A 16,676-nucleotide genomic window follows, 5' to 3' on the forward strand; every position below is an offset into this window, starting at 1 on the left:
TCTTCTAATAATAGAGATTAAAAAATTAATCTGGAAACAACTCTCAGCGAACTCTTAAATGCTTTACATAGACAGACCCCACTCTGACATCACATTTTTTTACCTGAAGCTCTGCACACTGTGGTAGGCCATTTAATTGACCCTGGCTGAAAACATAAGTGCCCGTCCCTGGTCTTACGATCTCCATGACACAGTGGCGGAACTACTGCGTAGGGACAATGTATAAGTTGCACTAAAAAGTTAAAATTTACCCCAAAGAAATGTGATCCAACAACTCTTTCATACTTAAAAATTTAGCAATGTCTGATTTTTTTAAATATCAAAGTTCTTGTCTTCTTCCTCTAACGTTTAATAAATATATTTTGCAGCTTATCATAAACCTCCGATAAAGATGTTTTATATCCCAGAGTATTTCAAAATGCTGTTTTGGGGCAATTGAGAATTATTTCCACAAAAATAAATTATTCTTTCCTGGCTTTGAATAAAATGACAAGTAAATGAAGGTGATCCAACCACACGTTTGGAAACAAGATATACAAATGATAAAATATCAAAATTTCATCTTTTGCTTTTGAACTTATGAACTACCTACATACATACTAAGCTCAAAGCCTTTAAACATTGGTTAAGCCTTTTTATTACACAATTTGAGTTTACACTTTCCTCTGTTTTAAGTACAGTGAAATTTCTCACATTTAAGTTAATATTTTCAGATTCCTAGATATTTTGGTTGTAGATGAAGCGTGTAGTGCTTTTTCCGGATATTACCTGGCTAAGCCCTCGGGTCCTACTCCACGAATACATCCCATACACGGCAGTGACGTTTCCCAAGGGAACATTTCTGCATGCTCGGCTGACACTCACTCTCTGCCTTGTACATCTGCTGATCTTTGCGGTCGGGGGAAGCCCGGTCCGGAGACGTCCGGGAGGCGCGGCGCTGGTAGCCGTCGCTGTAGTCATCCTCGTAGTGGTTGTCCGAGGACAGTCTCCTCTCCTCCGTCACCTCCCGGCTGGACGAGGTCACCCTGCAAGAGACACGACGCGTGATCCTCACCCTCTCTCAGCGCGTTGCAAACACACGTGCTCTGCAGTGGAAGAGACAATGGTGGAGGTAATCCTGTACAGCACCTTCATAAAGGACATACCTCTGGAGCATATTTCAACCACTCTGCCTTAACTAGTCCAAGAAATGCAAACTCATTACTTAAAAGGTCTTAACAAGCAAGATGCTGCAGCATATTTTTAGCATTACATTTTTATTTATCTTACTTGCAAAACAATTTTTGTTGAGTTTTGTATCACTTAAAACCCCTCTGATTCATGAAATCAGTGACTTCTAAGCACATTCATGGTAACATCTCAGGCAATTTAGTGCTTTCTCTTTGCAGTATTTAAATACACCTGATTTAGTTATTTATTTTTTATTCAGTTTTTTTTTCTGGTTTTGCTATGTTTTATCTTGTTGCAATAGCTAGGTTAATTAATCTTCGCAACACGAAGCTGCACAAGCATAAGTTTGTGAAATCATCAGCCAACAACACTGGGCAGAAGGATTTCAATATACGTATCAGCAGTTGAGTTGACTCAAGCAAATTCCAAACAAGAACTTTTAAAATAAGTGTAGTACAGGTAATCATCTGGTAAAATACCAACACTTAAAAAGATAGTTCAATTTCAAGTTGCAGTAAAAGACACATCATAGGCACAATATGCATCAAGTGCATATGAACTAGATGTGGGTAAAGAGTTAATTTAAATAAGTGCGCAGGGAGTGTATTGTGTGAGCTCAACTTTAAATGTGGCATTTTAGCAAACAATTGGTCAAATTATAAAAAAAATAAACAATGATATTTCTGGTAAATTTTACATAACTTTTTTATCTTAGAAATAATAAATATTAAAAAAACACATTTTTATTTTTATTTTAAAGAATAATAAAATTATGGTCAATGTGACAACTGATAATAGACAGTATCATAATTTACCAATGCTACATCCTGATCATAAAAATTGTGCGTTGAAATGGTTTGTTTGTTTAAAAAGTTACAAAATTACAAAAAAAAAGTTAAAATGTTTTTCATGCACATCACAACAGTAGTTGAAAATATTTTGAAAAAAAATTCAGCAATAATTACTGAGTTAATTGGTTTATGCGTCAAGTAAAGGTGTTTTGAGAGCATAGCCATGTAACCAGGGGTGCAACAACAGGGGTGGGCAAGGGTATTTTGCAACACCCCCCCCCCCCCTTCAGAAACCTTGAAGTGGGGGCAAACGGGGGTGAAGAAAGTGCTGTGTAATCAATTTTTACATAACAAAACTGCTTAAATAGCACCATTTTCCACCTTGAAATACAAATTTTCCCGGGGGAGGACCCCTGGACCCCCCACTTCAATAGGGGGGATCGATGATTCTTTATAAAAAGGTATATTGCCCCCCCTTTGGAAATTTAGTTGTTGCGCCCCTGCATGTAACCTCAAACAGCCCGGAGAGAGACGCATGCACCTCGAGGAGACTGCGGCGCGCACCTGGACGTGGTGTAGGAGCTAGAGCTCGTCGAGAAGGTCTGCTCGTGGCTGGCTGAGGACGACCGCCTCACTTCCTCCTCCTCCTGGTCGTCGTCGAATATGCGACGGCGGACGGAGGCGGGCGAGCTGCGGCTGACCGCGCTGCTCCGGCTCGTGGCCGTGGAGCTGGTGCGGCGCTCGTGCGACGTCACTCGCTCGTCTTCGACCAGGTCCGGCGACGTCCTCGTGGGGGAGCCCTTGCTCCGGTCCTTGGTCACCTGCGGGACGGCGCAACACTCACACACACGTTTCACAGTCTCCCCCTACTCGAAGAACAACTGCCGTTCCCTGCTCCTTCCGTTAGATACCACGGAAGTCAACCACAATGGATAGGAATATCAAGAGGCAACATTCATTGTACCCTTTTCAGTGCCCCAGATGTTTGGAAATTACCGTACTCAGACGGCAATAAAGGAACATTTAGTCGTAGTGCTCTGTTTTGTTTGCTTGTACAAACTGTTAGATATAATTTCCTCTTTACAATGGCAAACTACAATAAAATGTCTTTAAAGGGCCGTCTACAATTGCAATGTCCCAAATTATGTTTGACGAAAACTGAACACTGATTGGGTGATGGTCCAAATCCATTGGTCATCTTGAACTTTCATGTCTTAATCTGGGTCCTTTGGTAAAACCAAAGAAGAAAACTCATAATATTTTATGTTTCCAGTTCCCATTTCAAAGAGGTAAACAGAAAATAATGGACTGTGTGGTAGGAAGCCAAGAAGACAGTGACAAAATATTAATCAGTGCAATCCGTTTGCAATTGCCGCTTTTTAAAGGCCGGACACACAAATTCATTTATTAGTATTTACTTTTGCCTTACAGGATAAAGAAGTATTAATGTTCTCTCACAATTTTCAAAAGTTAAATGAATATTCAAAACTTAGCTGTCTACTCATTTACAAAGTATGAATAAAATAAACAAAAATAATCGAAAAACATTTATTTTAGCGTGGTATATTTATTTATTTGCTCTGATGACTACTTTAGAAATCAGTAGATTCAGACATTGGACAACACAATTGCAGACAGGGCCGTTTTCCGGGTAATATTCACAGTAGAATAAGGATATGGACTGCCCACAGGTTACGACTGTTGTAAACGGGCCTTATTCCAGCACGTTCGGAACAATGACCATACCAGATTATCTAACTTCAATATTAGTTTTAACGGGATAACCAAGTGAAATGTGAAATGTAAAACGCTAAGCACAGGAAATACTGTACTGAAATGAAAACCAACAGTAACGATAAACTCTGGGTAAATTTAAAACGCCAGCAGCGCAGTAAAGCGACTTCACGTTCAAGGTCAACAGGCCAAATCCGCTTGCATCTGAAAGCGAATTACACAATGTGCCTAACCATAGAAAGCCAGATAAAAGGTATTTCTCTATATTTATCCTTCTTTAATTCAAATGATATGATTTCAATGATAGAAAAAACTTTTAAAAGCAATAAAAGTTGTATGTGTATGGAAATATACTACTGGTACAGAAATTCGGTGCAGGAAATCTGGTAACACTGCTTTAATATATTTATGTTTTTAAAGGAATACTTATTAGTAATGTATCTAATCATAATTATTCCATGTCTGCAGCTTTTTTTTTTAACTGTTTAACCCCCAAACATCTTTATTGGCCATTTTGACTGCCTTCTCCCAACCTTACAAAACTCACATCATTGTTAATTAAAATTCTTTACAACTGCCTCCTTCCCACAGACCCTACATGGCAGACCAAAGTTGAGCAAGGCTGGCATAATGGCATAGCGTGGTATAGTACATGGTGGAATGAGGTCAGCAAAGAGTAATGAGTAAAATGCTCTGCTGTGGCTGAAGTCGCAAACTTAAGTAAAAGTATAAATTGGAAAATATCATTTTTATTTTGCAAGGGTATGCCTGGAGCATTCTAAGAAGCTCCCCACTGAACATGACACTCAAGATCTTTTGTGTGTGACTTAACCCCAGTAGTGACTCTTCACTTTGCAGGGTCATGGGCTATTTACTTTAATGGAGCCCCTCCCCTGGAAAAATTAAAAAATTAACTCTTTCAAACAAAATTATCAACCCAAACTGTAACTTGTATTTCGACGATGGCTTAGTCAATTTATTTTAGAATATTTTTATAGTCTTTCTTAGTAATTCATCCTCAGGCCAGTTTTATAAATGCTTACAATCAAATTTCCGGTAGATTTGCATCATTATACGTTGCAATAAAATCTTTGGATTTTTTTTCTAATATAAAATCATAAAATGGAAACCGGTATTGACAGGCACATTAAGTTACATGATAATTAAAATTTATTTTTCCTTTTTGCCATTAATTTTCATATTTTTAACAGAACGCTAGACGATACAAAAATAAATGAAAATGGAAAGCACCGGCACAGGGCCCTGATGGCGACTGCCCGGCTTGGCTTGCCCTGCCCTGGCACCGCCCTGCTTAACCCAACAGAAAAACCCTTAAAGATCTACAGCAGGACGACCAAACCTTAAGAAACCAAGCAGCCGACAACATGCTTGGTTCTTCAGGCTGACAGTTGACTGAGGCCTAATCAACAGGATTTTGTGAAGTAGGGTGTCCAGTACAACCATTATGTTTTGTGAGTGAGTTTTCTTCATGACTGAATTACAACAGAAAATTGACTGTCACACTAAAAGCTCATGGAATAGTAAAATTTTAGAACTCTAACGTTCACACACAGAAATTTAAGTAAAGGTTTTGTTTGAGAAAAATAAAACTGAAAATTTTATAAGTTTTTTTTTTTAATTTTATCATTTTAACTTTGTTCTTAAATAAATTGTTTGATATATTCGTTAAAAAAAGTCATAAATACATGAAACACACATGTCAAGTTTGCATGAAAGACATGCTTAGAGTAACACGTATGCAAATAAAATATAGACTACTTGTCATGGAAACGTAATTCCTACTGCTTTTATGTATCAGGCATGTAGGGCTATATTGGGGAGAAAATACATTATTGTAGCCTACTAAGGATTACAATAATCCTTCAAAAATAATTTCTCTGTAACCTATGTAGCTAAGTTGCTGAAATTTTCTTATTGTCTTACTCCCCCCCTCCCCCAAAAAAATCCTGGGGAGGGGTCCGGACACCACGGAACTCCCCCCCCTAGCTACGTCCCTGATGCACCAGCATTTCACATTTCTCAGCACCAACGACTGACCTTGCTCGTCCGGGTGGACTGTTGCTCGCTTTCTTCCTCCGTGACCCTTGACCTGCTGGTGCTGTTACTAGGCCTAGTAACAGAAGAGGGGGTCACGTCTTCGATCGCCGGGGCGGAGCTCTTGCCGTCAGGGGTGCGGTAGCGGTACTGGGTCTTGGTCACCTTCGTCACCGGCTTCTCGTCGTTCCTTTGCACACTTTCGCCTGCCGACACAAAAAAAAATTTTTTTTTCTTTCTCACTCATAATCCTCTCGTGGATATAGATGAACTATAAATCTAAGAAGTAAAAAAAAAATACTTACCAACTAGAATTGTATTTTTTTCACATTCCTCACTAACCCTTTTTTTTACCTCCTATATATCTACCATATGCTATGTCACCATTTTTATAAGATACGTTTGTGATGCTTCAAATATTTTTTTTTTTCACACTACAATTTAGACAATTTACATACATTAACTATTTTAACATATCGCACTGTCAAAGTAATAGAGCCATATCTCAAAAAATGTGAAATTGAGTTAAGATCACCAATGGAAACAACATCTGCCAATCTTACCAATGTAATAAGGCCAAACCTGAATTTTGAAAAATAACGGTCAAAACACGATGTTGCGATGGACGCAAGTCTGAAATTTAACCATGTTATTGCAATAATATAGCCTCTTGTTTAATTGTGTTAAAAGTTTCTACTTTTGACATGTGGCCGTATTACTTTGACAGTACGATATTATAAATCTACTGCTGTACTTAGATTTCAATTTATTATAACTCGGGACAAGATAATATGGTGAATTGTGATAAAACCAAAATAACTTAGCAAATCATGTCAATACAACATATAACACCAAAATGCAAGTTAATACACAATTTAGCACCGAAATATAACTAAAAACACAAAATCAATCAGCAATATGACAAAACGTAATTAAATTTACAAAAAAAAATCTTTTATAATAAATTTACATAACATGAATTTGTACCAGAATGTATAACCTAAATGTACTGGAGAAAAATTAATATTATACTGTTTGATTTAGCATCTCTTACATCAGTAACATGTTTTTACATTAATGATGGAACATCTTTCAAACGCACAAAAAAAAAAGTGATTTATTTTTATTTTTCTGATTAGTTCTGTTCTAGACATACTTAGTACTAATGATTTTACTGTATATGTGCATCAAGTGTCAATCAAAATGAGACTACATATTTGTAGAAACAAGTACAGTACACTCCCGATTATCTGCGAAATTTAGTGGCAGGGCCACCGCAGATAGTGAAAATCGCGGATAATCCGCAAAAGAGCCAAAAATGGGAAACAAAAAAAGAAACATTAATTTCAACTTAGAAATCTAAAAAAAATATGTACAGTAAAAGTTACAATTAACCAGTTTGTCTTTTTTCTTTAAAATGGCACGCACTGTTGTTTCCCCGACTCTATAATCCAAACACATCTGCTTCCTTGAAGCGCCATTTTCTACTTTAGAGATCATTTCCAGTCTTTGCATAATCGTAAACACGACCTTCTTTCGCTTTTCTGCCATTTTAAATCCGTAACGAAAAACACCAAACCAGGCGAACACAAACACTAAACACTAAAACATGATGTAACTAGGCAAAACTAAACTTCGACTGGTCAGCAATCACGCTCAGTGTCTACGGAAAGGGTGAGTGGAGAGAAGAAGGTGGGCATGTCAATAGACCAGAGAGAAAGAAAGGAAGAGGCCAAAATATGGCAAAAATATGTACAGTAAACTCCCTATTATCCGCGCATGCTACGAAGAAATACAGCACATATGTAAATCTGTATTTTATTACAAGTGAGCAAATTTGAACTTTACTGAAGAGTGTATTGTGTGCAGTATACAGTAAAACGCCACAGGCCTTCTCGGAACTCACTCAGTAGGCTGGCATGCATTGCTATTTTTGTCTCTGTAGCGCTTTGTTTCTAGTCGTATGGTTGCTTTTTTTAGTGTCTAATGAAGTCTCTGAGTACGTACAGTAATTTATCCTTGTTACGAAGTAAGTACCGAGCACTTTTATGTTTACATTACATGCTGAAATATATTATTATTTAATTATTCAGTAAAATACTAAAATTTTAGCATCATTTGAATTTTTTTACTATTAATTGTAACTTTTGCTGTACATAAATTTTTAGTTTTTTAAGTTGAAATTGTTTCCTTTTTTGTTTCCCATTTTCGGTTCTTTTGCAGATTATCCGCGATTTTCACTATCCGCGGTGGCCCTGCCACTTAATTTCGCGGATAATCGGGAGTGTACTGTACTAAAAAACACAAAACAAATAAATTTATTTACAATAGTCACTTTTTAGTTTTAAAAACTAAACAACTTCCCTAAACTCTCATGACATATAGCCACTGTAAAAAAAACTGTTTAAGGAAACTATTTTAATTTACTGTACAAATAATTGTACAATTTAAGAATATAAAAAACTAGAAATCATTTATGTAAAATTGTAACAACACTACTCCAAAAAAAAAAACATATTTTTTTTTTTAATTTTAGTTAAAAGCTTTTTTTCAAATGGCAGAACACATAAAAAAATTATCAACAATCTTCCAATATTTGTATTTAATTTTTAAATAAAATTTATGTGTAACTCGTATTTAAGCCATTAAAAGAACATGCCAAGTTAAAGAAAACACACACACCGAGGCTACCTTGGATGAACTTGTCAAAGACACACAAGGCAACATCTGTTGAAGTGAAATTAGATTTATTTTTGTTTTGACTTGGAGCCTAACACTTCACAGAAGCTAAAAATAGCACAACTTAAAAATATCTTCCTTCCTGCCAGGGATGTAAAGCTGTTCTAAACACAGACACACTTCAAACACACACCACTTGAACGTAAACATTAGCGTGAAGAGTTGGTCCCCTCAGGTACAATACACTTCTGAACTTAAGTTGTCGGTGAAGGAACACTTGCAAACATATAAAAATTTACATATTTATTGTATTTTAAATTAAATATATTTAGCTAGGAACATATAACTTGCTTGTGCACAAGCTGCTACTTCCTTAGTTTGGTTCATAGTATGAAAAAAAAAATTATAAAACAAAAAAAAATTTATTCTAGACTTACATAGTAGTCTTGGTATCAGTAATAAAATAAATAATGAATTTATTGATTAATTGCATATGAGTGCTGTATGATGAATAATCCAATCTATTTCCACCAAATACATTTAAGTGAAACTTCTTGCTTATTATATTATCACTATAATAAATATAATTCTCTTTCAGTTCTCCCACCTGATACCCAACTATTTCCCTCATCTGAATATTTCCTTCCAATCTGAATTTTCGTTAGTTTTATCTATTCCTGGATACAAGTTGTTAGCCCGAAAGCAGTATGGTATGTAGCAAAAAATATATACAGAATAATGTTTCCTTTTTAAGACAGTTTCATTTTTTAAAAAAGAAATTTCGGTGTTATTGTTTTAATTTTTATATATTGTCTATATTCGTTCAAAAAAGAGTAATATTACACAAAAATTAGTTTTTTTCTTCTTAATACTTGCTTCACCAAAACAGACTAATTTTGAGTGACAATTTATGCATATATACAGTAAAATCATTAGTAATGAGCATTTCTTGTAAAAATTAATCCGAAAAGTAACAATAAATCAGCAAATTTTTGTGTTTTTGAAACATGTTGCATCATTAATGTAAAAACTTGTTACTAACTAAGAGATGCTAGATAAAACATTATAATATTAATTTTTTTTTCCAAACCTTTAGGTAGTTCATTCTGATAGAAATTCCATTCAATAATTTTATAATGATAAAAGATTTTTTTTTTTAATTTTGAGTTACGTTTTATCAAATGAATGATTGATTTAATGTTTTTAGTAATACTTTGGTGCTAAATGGTGTGTTAACTAGCATTTCGGTGTAAAATGTTTTATTGGCATGCTTAACAGTGTTACTTCGGTTTTATCGCAATTCACCGTATAATCTTTCCCCTGCCGGTGCCTTGAAGGGAGAAAGCTACGAGCCGTTTCGCCAGCTGTGTTTGCTTGTTGTGTGTGTGTGTGCGCGCGCACACCCGACCTCTCCTCAGCGACTCCTCACTTCCTCGTGTTCCTGGCGGGTGAAGGGAGCAGCGAGCCACGAGACACGAGTCGCGCTGGCCCGCGGCCAGAGCACACAGCGGCCGGCCGGGCTAGGGAGAGTTCAGTGGCTCTAATTACGTGCTGACATGCCCACCACGTGCAACACTGTTTGCGTTGTAGTTAAAAGACACCTTTGTGGCGCCGGCTGTTGAAGCACCAGCCAGCTCAGGATTTAGGTTGGGTATGTGCGACATTTAAAACTTCAAGTTACCAACGATGTAGATAGTCTCGGTTGAACTACACGTGTTGGCCCATGTTTTAGCCATTAGTGGGTGCACATTTGAACTAACACCTGTTCTGGTAAATAAGAAAACAACATCTCATAAACGATAAACCCAAGATCATGCCGAAATTGACGTAAACATGCTATTTACTAAACTACGGCTGTCATGCACTCAAATGAAGTCGACATCAATAAGGAAAAATATTTTAACGTATTTAATGTTACTTTGAAAATAAAGTTTATTTCGAGTTTTTCACGGACTCATTGGACATGAATGTTGAAAATCTACTAAAACAGTTGTGAGAGCAATAAGACTGGTTGAGCAAGTTTAAAGACATCCAAAGCAATTGCAATTAACTTGGTAACGAAGTCAGTTATAATGAATGTAGGCAATGCTTGTTACGGGGAGAACAAAATATTAGCAAAGTACAAAAAGGGCACGAGAAATATGCATAAAAAATTTCTGCAAACAAACAATTTGTAACTTATCTTGCTTGAGAATTGCCATAATGTAAAAGATTTTAAAGATTTTTTTTTAAATAACTCTACAATTTCATGTTATTGACTCATGAATAGAAGTTATTAGGTTTATCAGGATAATATTAAATTTTAATCTGTATACACAATGAGCCAAGGGCTTTTAATAAATGTAACTAACTCAGTTAACTGCGTAACACTTAGGGCATGGTTACACAGAACACAGAACGCAGAACTACTTCAGGTGAACAGGTTTAAGTGAACATGTTCACAAAAGTGAAATTGTATGGTTACACTGTATTTAGTATAAAGTGGTTCAACTCCAAAACCGATTGTCTACTGTTAACGAATAAATGTGTAAGGTTCTATTTATTTTTTATCTGGATAAACTTTTTTTAAATTTGATTTATGGTAATGCAAGCAGGGATTTAAAATTAATCTGTATTGTTTTTCTTTGATTATATTAGTCACTTTACAAGGCACAAACAACTGACAAAAGAGTTGAAAAATGTTGTCAGAAAAATAGGCTTTGAAACAAAATGATTTGTGCCAGACATCATTGGTAACTACAGAAAATGTTGCAGTCTGTAAAATATTATACGAATACGTGCCAGGATCATTCTCCATCTTGCATTTTTTTTTCAAAGGACTGTTTATACTCTCAGCACTCAACAGCCAATCAGAGGCTTATGTTGAAGAGATGACGTTTAGAACTACTTTGCCAACCTGTTTAGGTTGAATACTAAATGGCCTTGAACGAAACATGTGTAACCACATGCAAAAGTTGAACATGTTTATCCGAAGTAGTTTGAGAGTCCCGTACAACCGCACCCTTAAACAAGAACTTTAAAATTCCCTTAACGATCACAAGCCTTCAGACACCCCGCAACCCTGACAGAATGTGTCGAGTGCGGTCCAACCTGGTCCAAGAGGTGACCACTGTGTACTCACCAGCCTCGGGTACAGCGGGAGCGGACTTGCCGCTCGCGCTGACTGCCGTCACCGTCAGCACAGAGCCCAAGAAGAACAGGGCGTTGGGGAGTAAAGCCCAAGCCAGACAAGCCACAGCCGCCACAACTAGCAATGCCAGGCAATACTCGCTCATCCTGCCCATTGCGGATTCAGTTCATCACCGGATTTGAAAACTACCCAACAATGCCACGTATATTACGGGTGCTTAATGCAAACAAAAATGATGATCTCCATACTACCTCTTAATTTTATTTTTTTGATTAAAAATTTAATTTATTCTCAATGAATTACTTTTTATAGTTCGTTAAAAATTAAAATAATAGTTTATACATTTTTTTCCCATATAATTTTCCTGGTGAAGTTCTTAATGTTCAGAAAGTATAAATAAAACTTAAAGCCACATCTATGTTTGAGAGATGTTTAAAAACAAGGATCCTTCGCGGTAGACTGAAACAGAAAATGCCTTCACCAAGCAGTCATGAATGATCCACTGTCGCGTCTCACGCCTCGACCACGCTCGCTTGACCTCCGAGGATCAGCCCCGAGCAATCGTGCTGCATCGACCACCGGCCGGTCACTGGCTGCACGGCCATTCCAGGGCCCCTGGCCGCACATCAAAAAAACATTTCTCGCCTCCGGCTGCACAAAATAGACGACTCCCGCCCGCAGCCTCCCACGGACCCACGTCCTCGACTGCTGGCAGGTTGCCCGGGAGACGGCCGGCGTAAACATCGTACATCAGCCTCCCGGAACCCTGGCCGCCCGTCCAAGCCGCTATTAACTCTCCGAAGTCGTCAAGCGTGATATGAGTGCTGTTAGCTTCACTTGAATGCAAAAGGGCTCTCAAGACATTTTTCTCATGCGACAAGGAATAATCTCATGTACGAACCAGGAAAAAGTTTCAAAAATTTGAAATTACCCAGATATTTGAAGAATAAATGCGGAAAGACAGAAAAACCATTACGCAAGATGTCCTCTGAACTAGAAAACATCTTAAGTGTATATTATGTCCACAATTTTGAAGAAATTATTAATTATTAATTATTAATTATTATTATTATTAATAATGCCTGCTAATGACAAAGTTAGCATTACACTTCATGTTGTGCTGACAGATTTCAGACAAGTCGAAAACAAGAGCAGGTGCAGCCCAGAGATGGTGTAAAATACAGTAGCGCACTCATTGGAGTGGCTTTGTAGTCAACTTCCCTCCCAGATACAGTACTTGCATATTTAAAAAAAAATTGTTTTGTAATCATATTTAAATTTATTAATATAAGCTAAACAGCTAGGTAAATAATATGTGCAACATTTAATACAAAAAAGTATTATTCCATGATAAATCTGGGTGAATTATATAAACAAAAACTATTATTTGAAATATAATTTTCATTATTGATTTGATCCCTTCTTTTCCCCCAAGCTATGAAACCCATCCAAGACATGAATCCTGGACATACCATTGGAAAAATAGCTGTAAACGTACCTACAATTTTGAAAGTCCTTATGAGAATATATTCACATATATTTATGCTGATACTTGTGAAAATTTAATGTTACCATTGGCCAGTAAACTTATGACACTGTTAAACTGTTAAAAAAAAAAAGTGTGCATGCAACAGAAGTGAAACTTCTTGCTTATTATATTATTAGGTAGGTATAGGAAACACAATACCCTTTCTACCTGAGGTCTGATAAATAAAGATATGCAAGTATGCGAGCACTAAATTATACTAATGTGCAAGTATGCAAGTGTGCAAGTATGCAGCATCATTTCCACCTCTCTCCTGCTGTTTCTTCCTCAACCAGTTTCCCCACCAATATTCCTCACATGCAATCGGAATTTTTGTAATGCTCGAAAATTGTGGCCCCTCATCAAAGAAGATTCACCTCAAAAATATTTGATAATAATATGTAAAGCTGTGTAACTATTTTTTCCTGATTGGCTGTCCAACTTTTCCAGATGTATATTACCAAGGTGTGCCAGAGATAAATTACATGGGAAAATGGATCAGAATTGGTGTTCAGTGGTTGGCAGAGAGGACGAGAGGGCTCACCAGAGATGACTGAGAGGGCTCACCAGAGATGATGTCCCGCGACAGAGACACGGTGCCGTCCGAGTGCACGGCGCCGCGCGAGGAGACGACGGTGGCCGTGCTGGTCCTGGAGCTCTCGGTGACCACGTGGCGCCGGTCGTCTTCGTCGTCGTCGTCCGCGTGCGGCTTCTTCAGGATGCCTGACCGCCAGCCCACGTCGCCGGGCGAGTCATCTGTCCCCCCGGGACGACACGGCATACGTGAGTTTCAACATTCGATTTGCTCTTTGAATGACTTTTGCAAAAGGGGGAGAACAGACAGACAAAATGCGAATGCACAAATGTACACATGGAAAACTAAGCCAAAATCAGCCGATGTCAAATGTCAAATGCATAGACGGTGCAGAGAATTCCGTGGAAGGAATAAGTCACAACAATATACAATAGTAGCTATCTATGCATTTTAAAATAGACATCTGCCAATTTTAAATTACCTAGTTTTCTGTGTGTGTGTGTGTTCGTGTATTCATCTTTTGTATTGTCTGTTCTTCAGGTTTTCTCTGCGATACATAGTGTGAACTATCATTGGTGTATGTCCAACATAATGTTTTAAATCAATGTAATTTGACTACGGCAGAGCAGGAATTAATTTCTTGAAGGGATTTGAAACCAAAATAAAAAAATAATTTTTGTACTAAAAAAAACTTAACGTTAACAAAAGGGGGTTTGGATGGTTAAGTTATCATTCTCAAAAGGCAATAGCACCTTTTAAGTCTGTAATTCCAGGTGTTGACAGCTAACTTCGCATCGCTCAAAATAACAAACTGCCTATACTCACATCTCTCATGTTTTTTTTATAACTTCAGGAGGAGTAGACGGCCCTTGAGTAGTATTCGTGTCGCCCACACGTCAAAAGCAATTTAAAAAAAATGTAAACAATTTCCAGCAATAATGCTAATCTAATCTACCATAACCAGAGCTACAAAAAAGTTTAATAATTTAAAATGTATCACTGTTTATTATCGCCATTCTCACTTGATGTCGGTCATAGTCAAATTAGAATATTTTTTGGGTGATGAATTGTATATCCTTCTATAAGCACGGCCTCCACCTCTCACAGACATATATACGGCCCTTGATTTGATTGTATTCGGACAGCCCTGATTCAAACCATTCATACAGTTTAATTTGCTTTATAGTTCTAAATTCCTTCAAAAACTGACTTGGTACACTACAAAAGCAGTTTCATTACACAAACTGATACAGTCTGAACTTCACTGTAAAAATTATTTTGAATTTAAATACATATATCCTTAAACTAATGATATTGTAACACACATATATATTTTTTAATGTTCAAAAGTAAATTAAATAGCAAATTTTTGAAAATTCTAATCACTAATATCACATATAGTTTATAAATAAGAATCAAATTGTTTATGAAGCCTTAATCATAAAATGTATTTTCACTACCGGTAAATGTCATAAAAATACACTCTGATACCACGTAAAAATAAGACGTTTAAAATAATTTTTTTATTTACTAGGGCCAGAAAATTTTCTCATGACCCTCAAAATTTCGAATAATTATCTGTTTTTTTACGCCATACCTAAACTAACTTACCGTGTGTTTTCTCGGCACGGATCAAGTCTTCAGTGATCCTCTGCTGCTTCTCTGTCTCAGACTCATCCACTGAAAAACATTAATACCACAGACCTGAATAAACACAGAGAAATGGTATCTTTATTTTTCGTTTAACGAATCCTTGCACAGCCTACAATTTTTCCACCAGTGTTAACAGAAGAGTAGCATTATAATAGGTCAGAACAATGGCACTAATCTTCAACCACTTACAAGCTGGCAGCAGACATAACATTGCTGAGACAGTCACAGTAACTGGCAGACTAGAGATCACACAACGATTGAGAAGACATGCTCAGTTGGCCTCTTAATGTAATTAGATGAGATGTGCACAATAAAATTATTTTTACTTGCTTTTTTTCAATGTGACCTTTCTCTGCATGTACTCATAATTATATCAACTTGCCATTAAAGAATACCTTTTTGATAATTGTAAGGTATTATTTTGATTCAGTAGGAAAGACAAGTGCATGATAAAATGCACATACAGGGAGAATCCCTCAACTTTTAATTTCCTATCCATAATTCTGTATATCATAAACTATAATCTAAAAAATAATAATATTTGGTGATTTATTCACAGTGCAATGAATCACAAATAATGCATTAAATAGGGTTTAAATGATTTAATTAAATTTTTATTTATACTTGGTACAAAACAGTAGACAAAAAAGGATAAATACACAGTATGTTTGCAAATTAATTATTTTTTGTTTGTTATTGAGGTTTATCTGTGACATACAGTGTAACCAGAAATGGTTTATGTCCAAAATAACATTTAAATCAGTCTTCCCCAGTGCAATAAAACATTCATAGAAGGGTTTAACTTCTTGTCGACATGGAGGTAATTAGGTGTTGAGGAGAATGAGATGAGAATGAATCACTAAAGGTGTAAATGCGCAAAGTCTAGCTCGAGAAAACCTAGTGGTCCACAGCAATGTCCACCACGTTGCTCAACTCGCATAGAATTCTGGATTTGAACCCGCCGGGAAATGAACCGGGATGACATCGGTGGGAGGCGAGTGATCCGGCCACTCAGCCACCGCGACCCCGCAAGAGAGAAGCACCCTGCGAGAATCCACAGGCCTATGCCCTTTGTGTAGTCTTGTGTCACGTGTCCAGTCTCAAATTTGACGGTTGTCAGAAATAGTACCAGTGGTCCCCTTTTTCCAACTGTGACCTGTAAACATGGTTCGTACTCTCTTCTGCAATCAAAAATCAAGGAGTTTTTAAGGACCCCTTTACATCGTCGCCTTCACCACCACCAAGAGGTATAATTCTATTTGTATCACAAAATTCCTCAAGAAAACCACAATGTTGAATAGTTCATGCACAAAAACTAATATTGTTGTTTAGCTCAATTCTTACAGATAAACCCCCATTGTCTCTGAAATTTGCAGCCCTAATATTTATTTTGATCACTATTAC

General features: G+C 36.8%; 1 protein-coding gene across 4 annotated transcripts in view; it reads right to left on the reverse strand.

Moving 5' to 3' along the window:
• The window catches only part of LOC134530521 (serine/arginine repetitive matrix protein 2-like), a 297,641-nt gene that overhangs the window by 70,665 nt on the left and 210,300 nt on the right, over window positions 1–16,676 (reverse strand). For all 4 annotated transcript variants that reach the window (XM_063365407.1, XM_063365408.1, XM_063365410.1 and 1 more), the window contains exons 11-15: window positions 15,231–15,299; window positions 13,652–13,840; window positions 5,754–5,956; window positions 2,526–2,782; window positions 865–1,025 (exon numbers count right to left, since the gene is read on the reverse strand). In XM_063365407.1, the coding sequence (XP_063221477.1) occupies window positions 865–1,025; window positions 2,526–2,782; window positions 5,754–5,956; window positions 13,652–13,840; window positions 15,231–15,299 (879 nt within the window). The remainder of the gene's footprint in view (window positions 1–864; window positions 1,026–2,525; window positions 2,783–5,753; window positions 5,957–13,651; window positions 13,841–15,230; window positions 15,300–16,676) is intronic.

The sequence above is a fragment of the Bacillus rossius genome, chromosome 3 (genome assembly GCF_032445375.1).
Source record: "Bacillus rossius redtenbacheri isolate Brsri chromosome 3, Brsri_v3, whole genome shotgun sequence".
Classification (NCBI taxonomy): Eukaryota; Metazoa; Arthropoda; class Insecta; order Phasmatodea; family Bacillidae; genus Bacillus; species Bacillus rossius.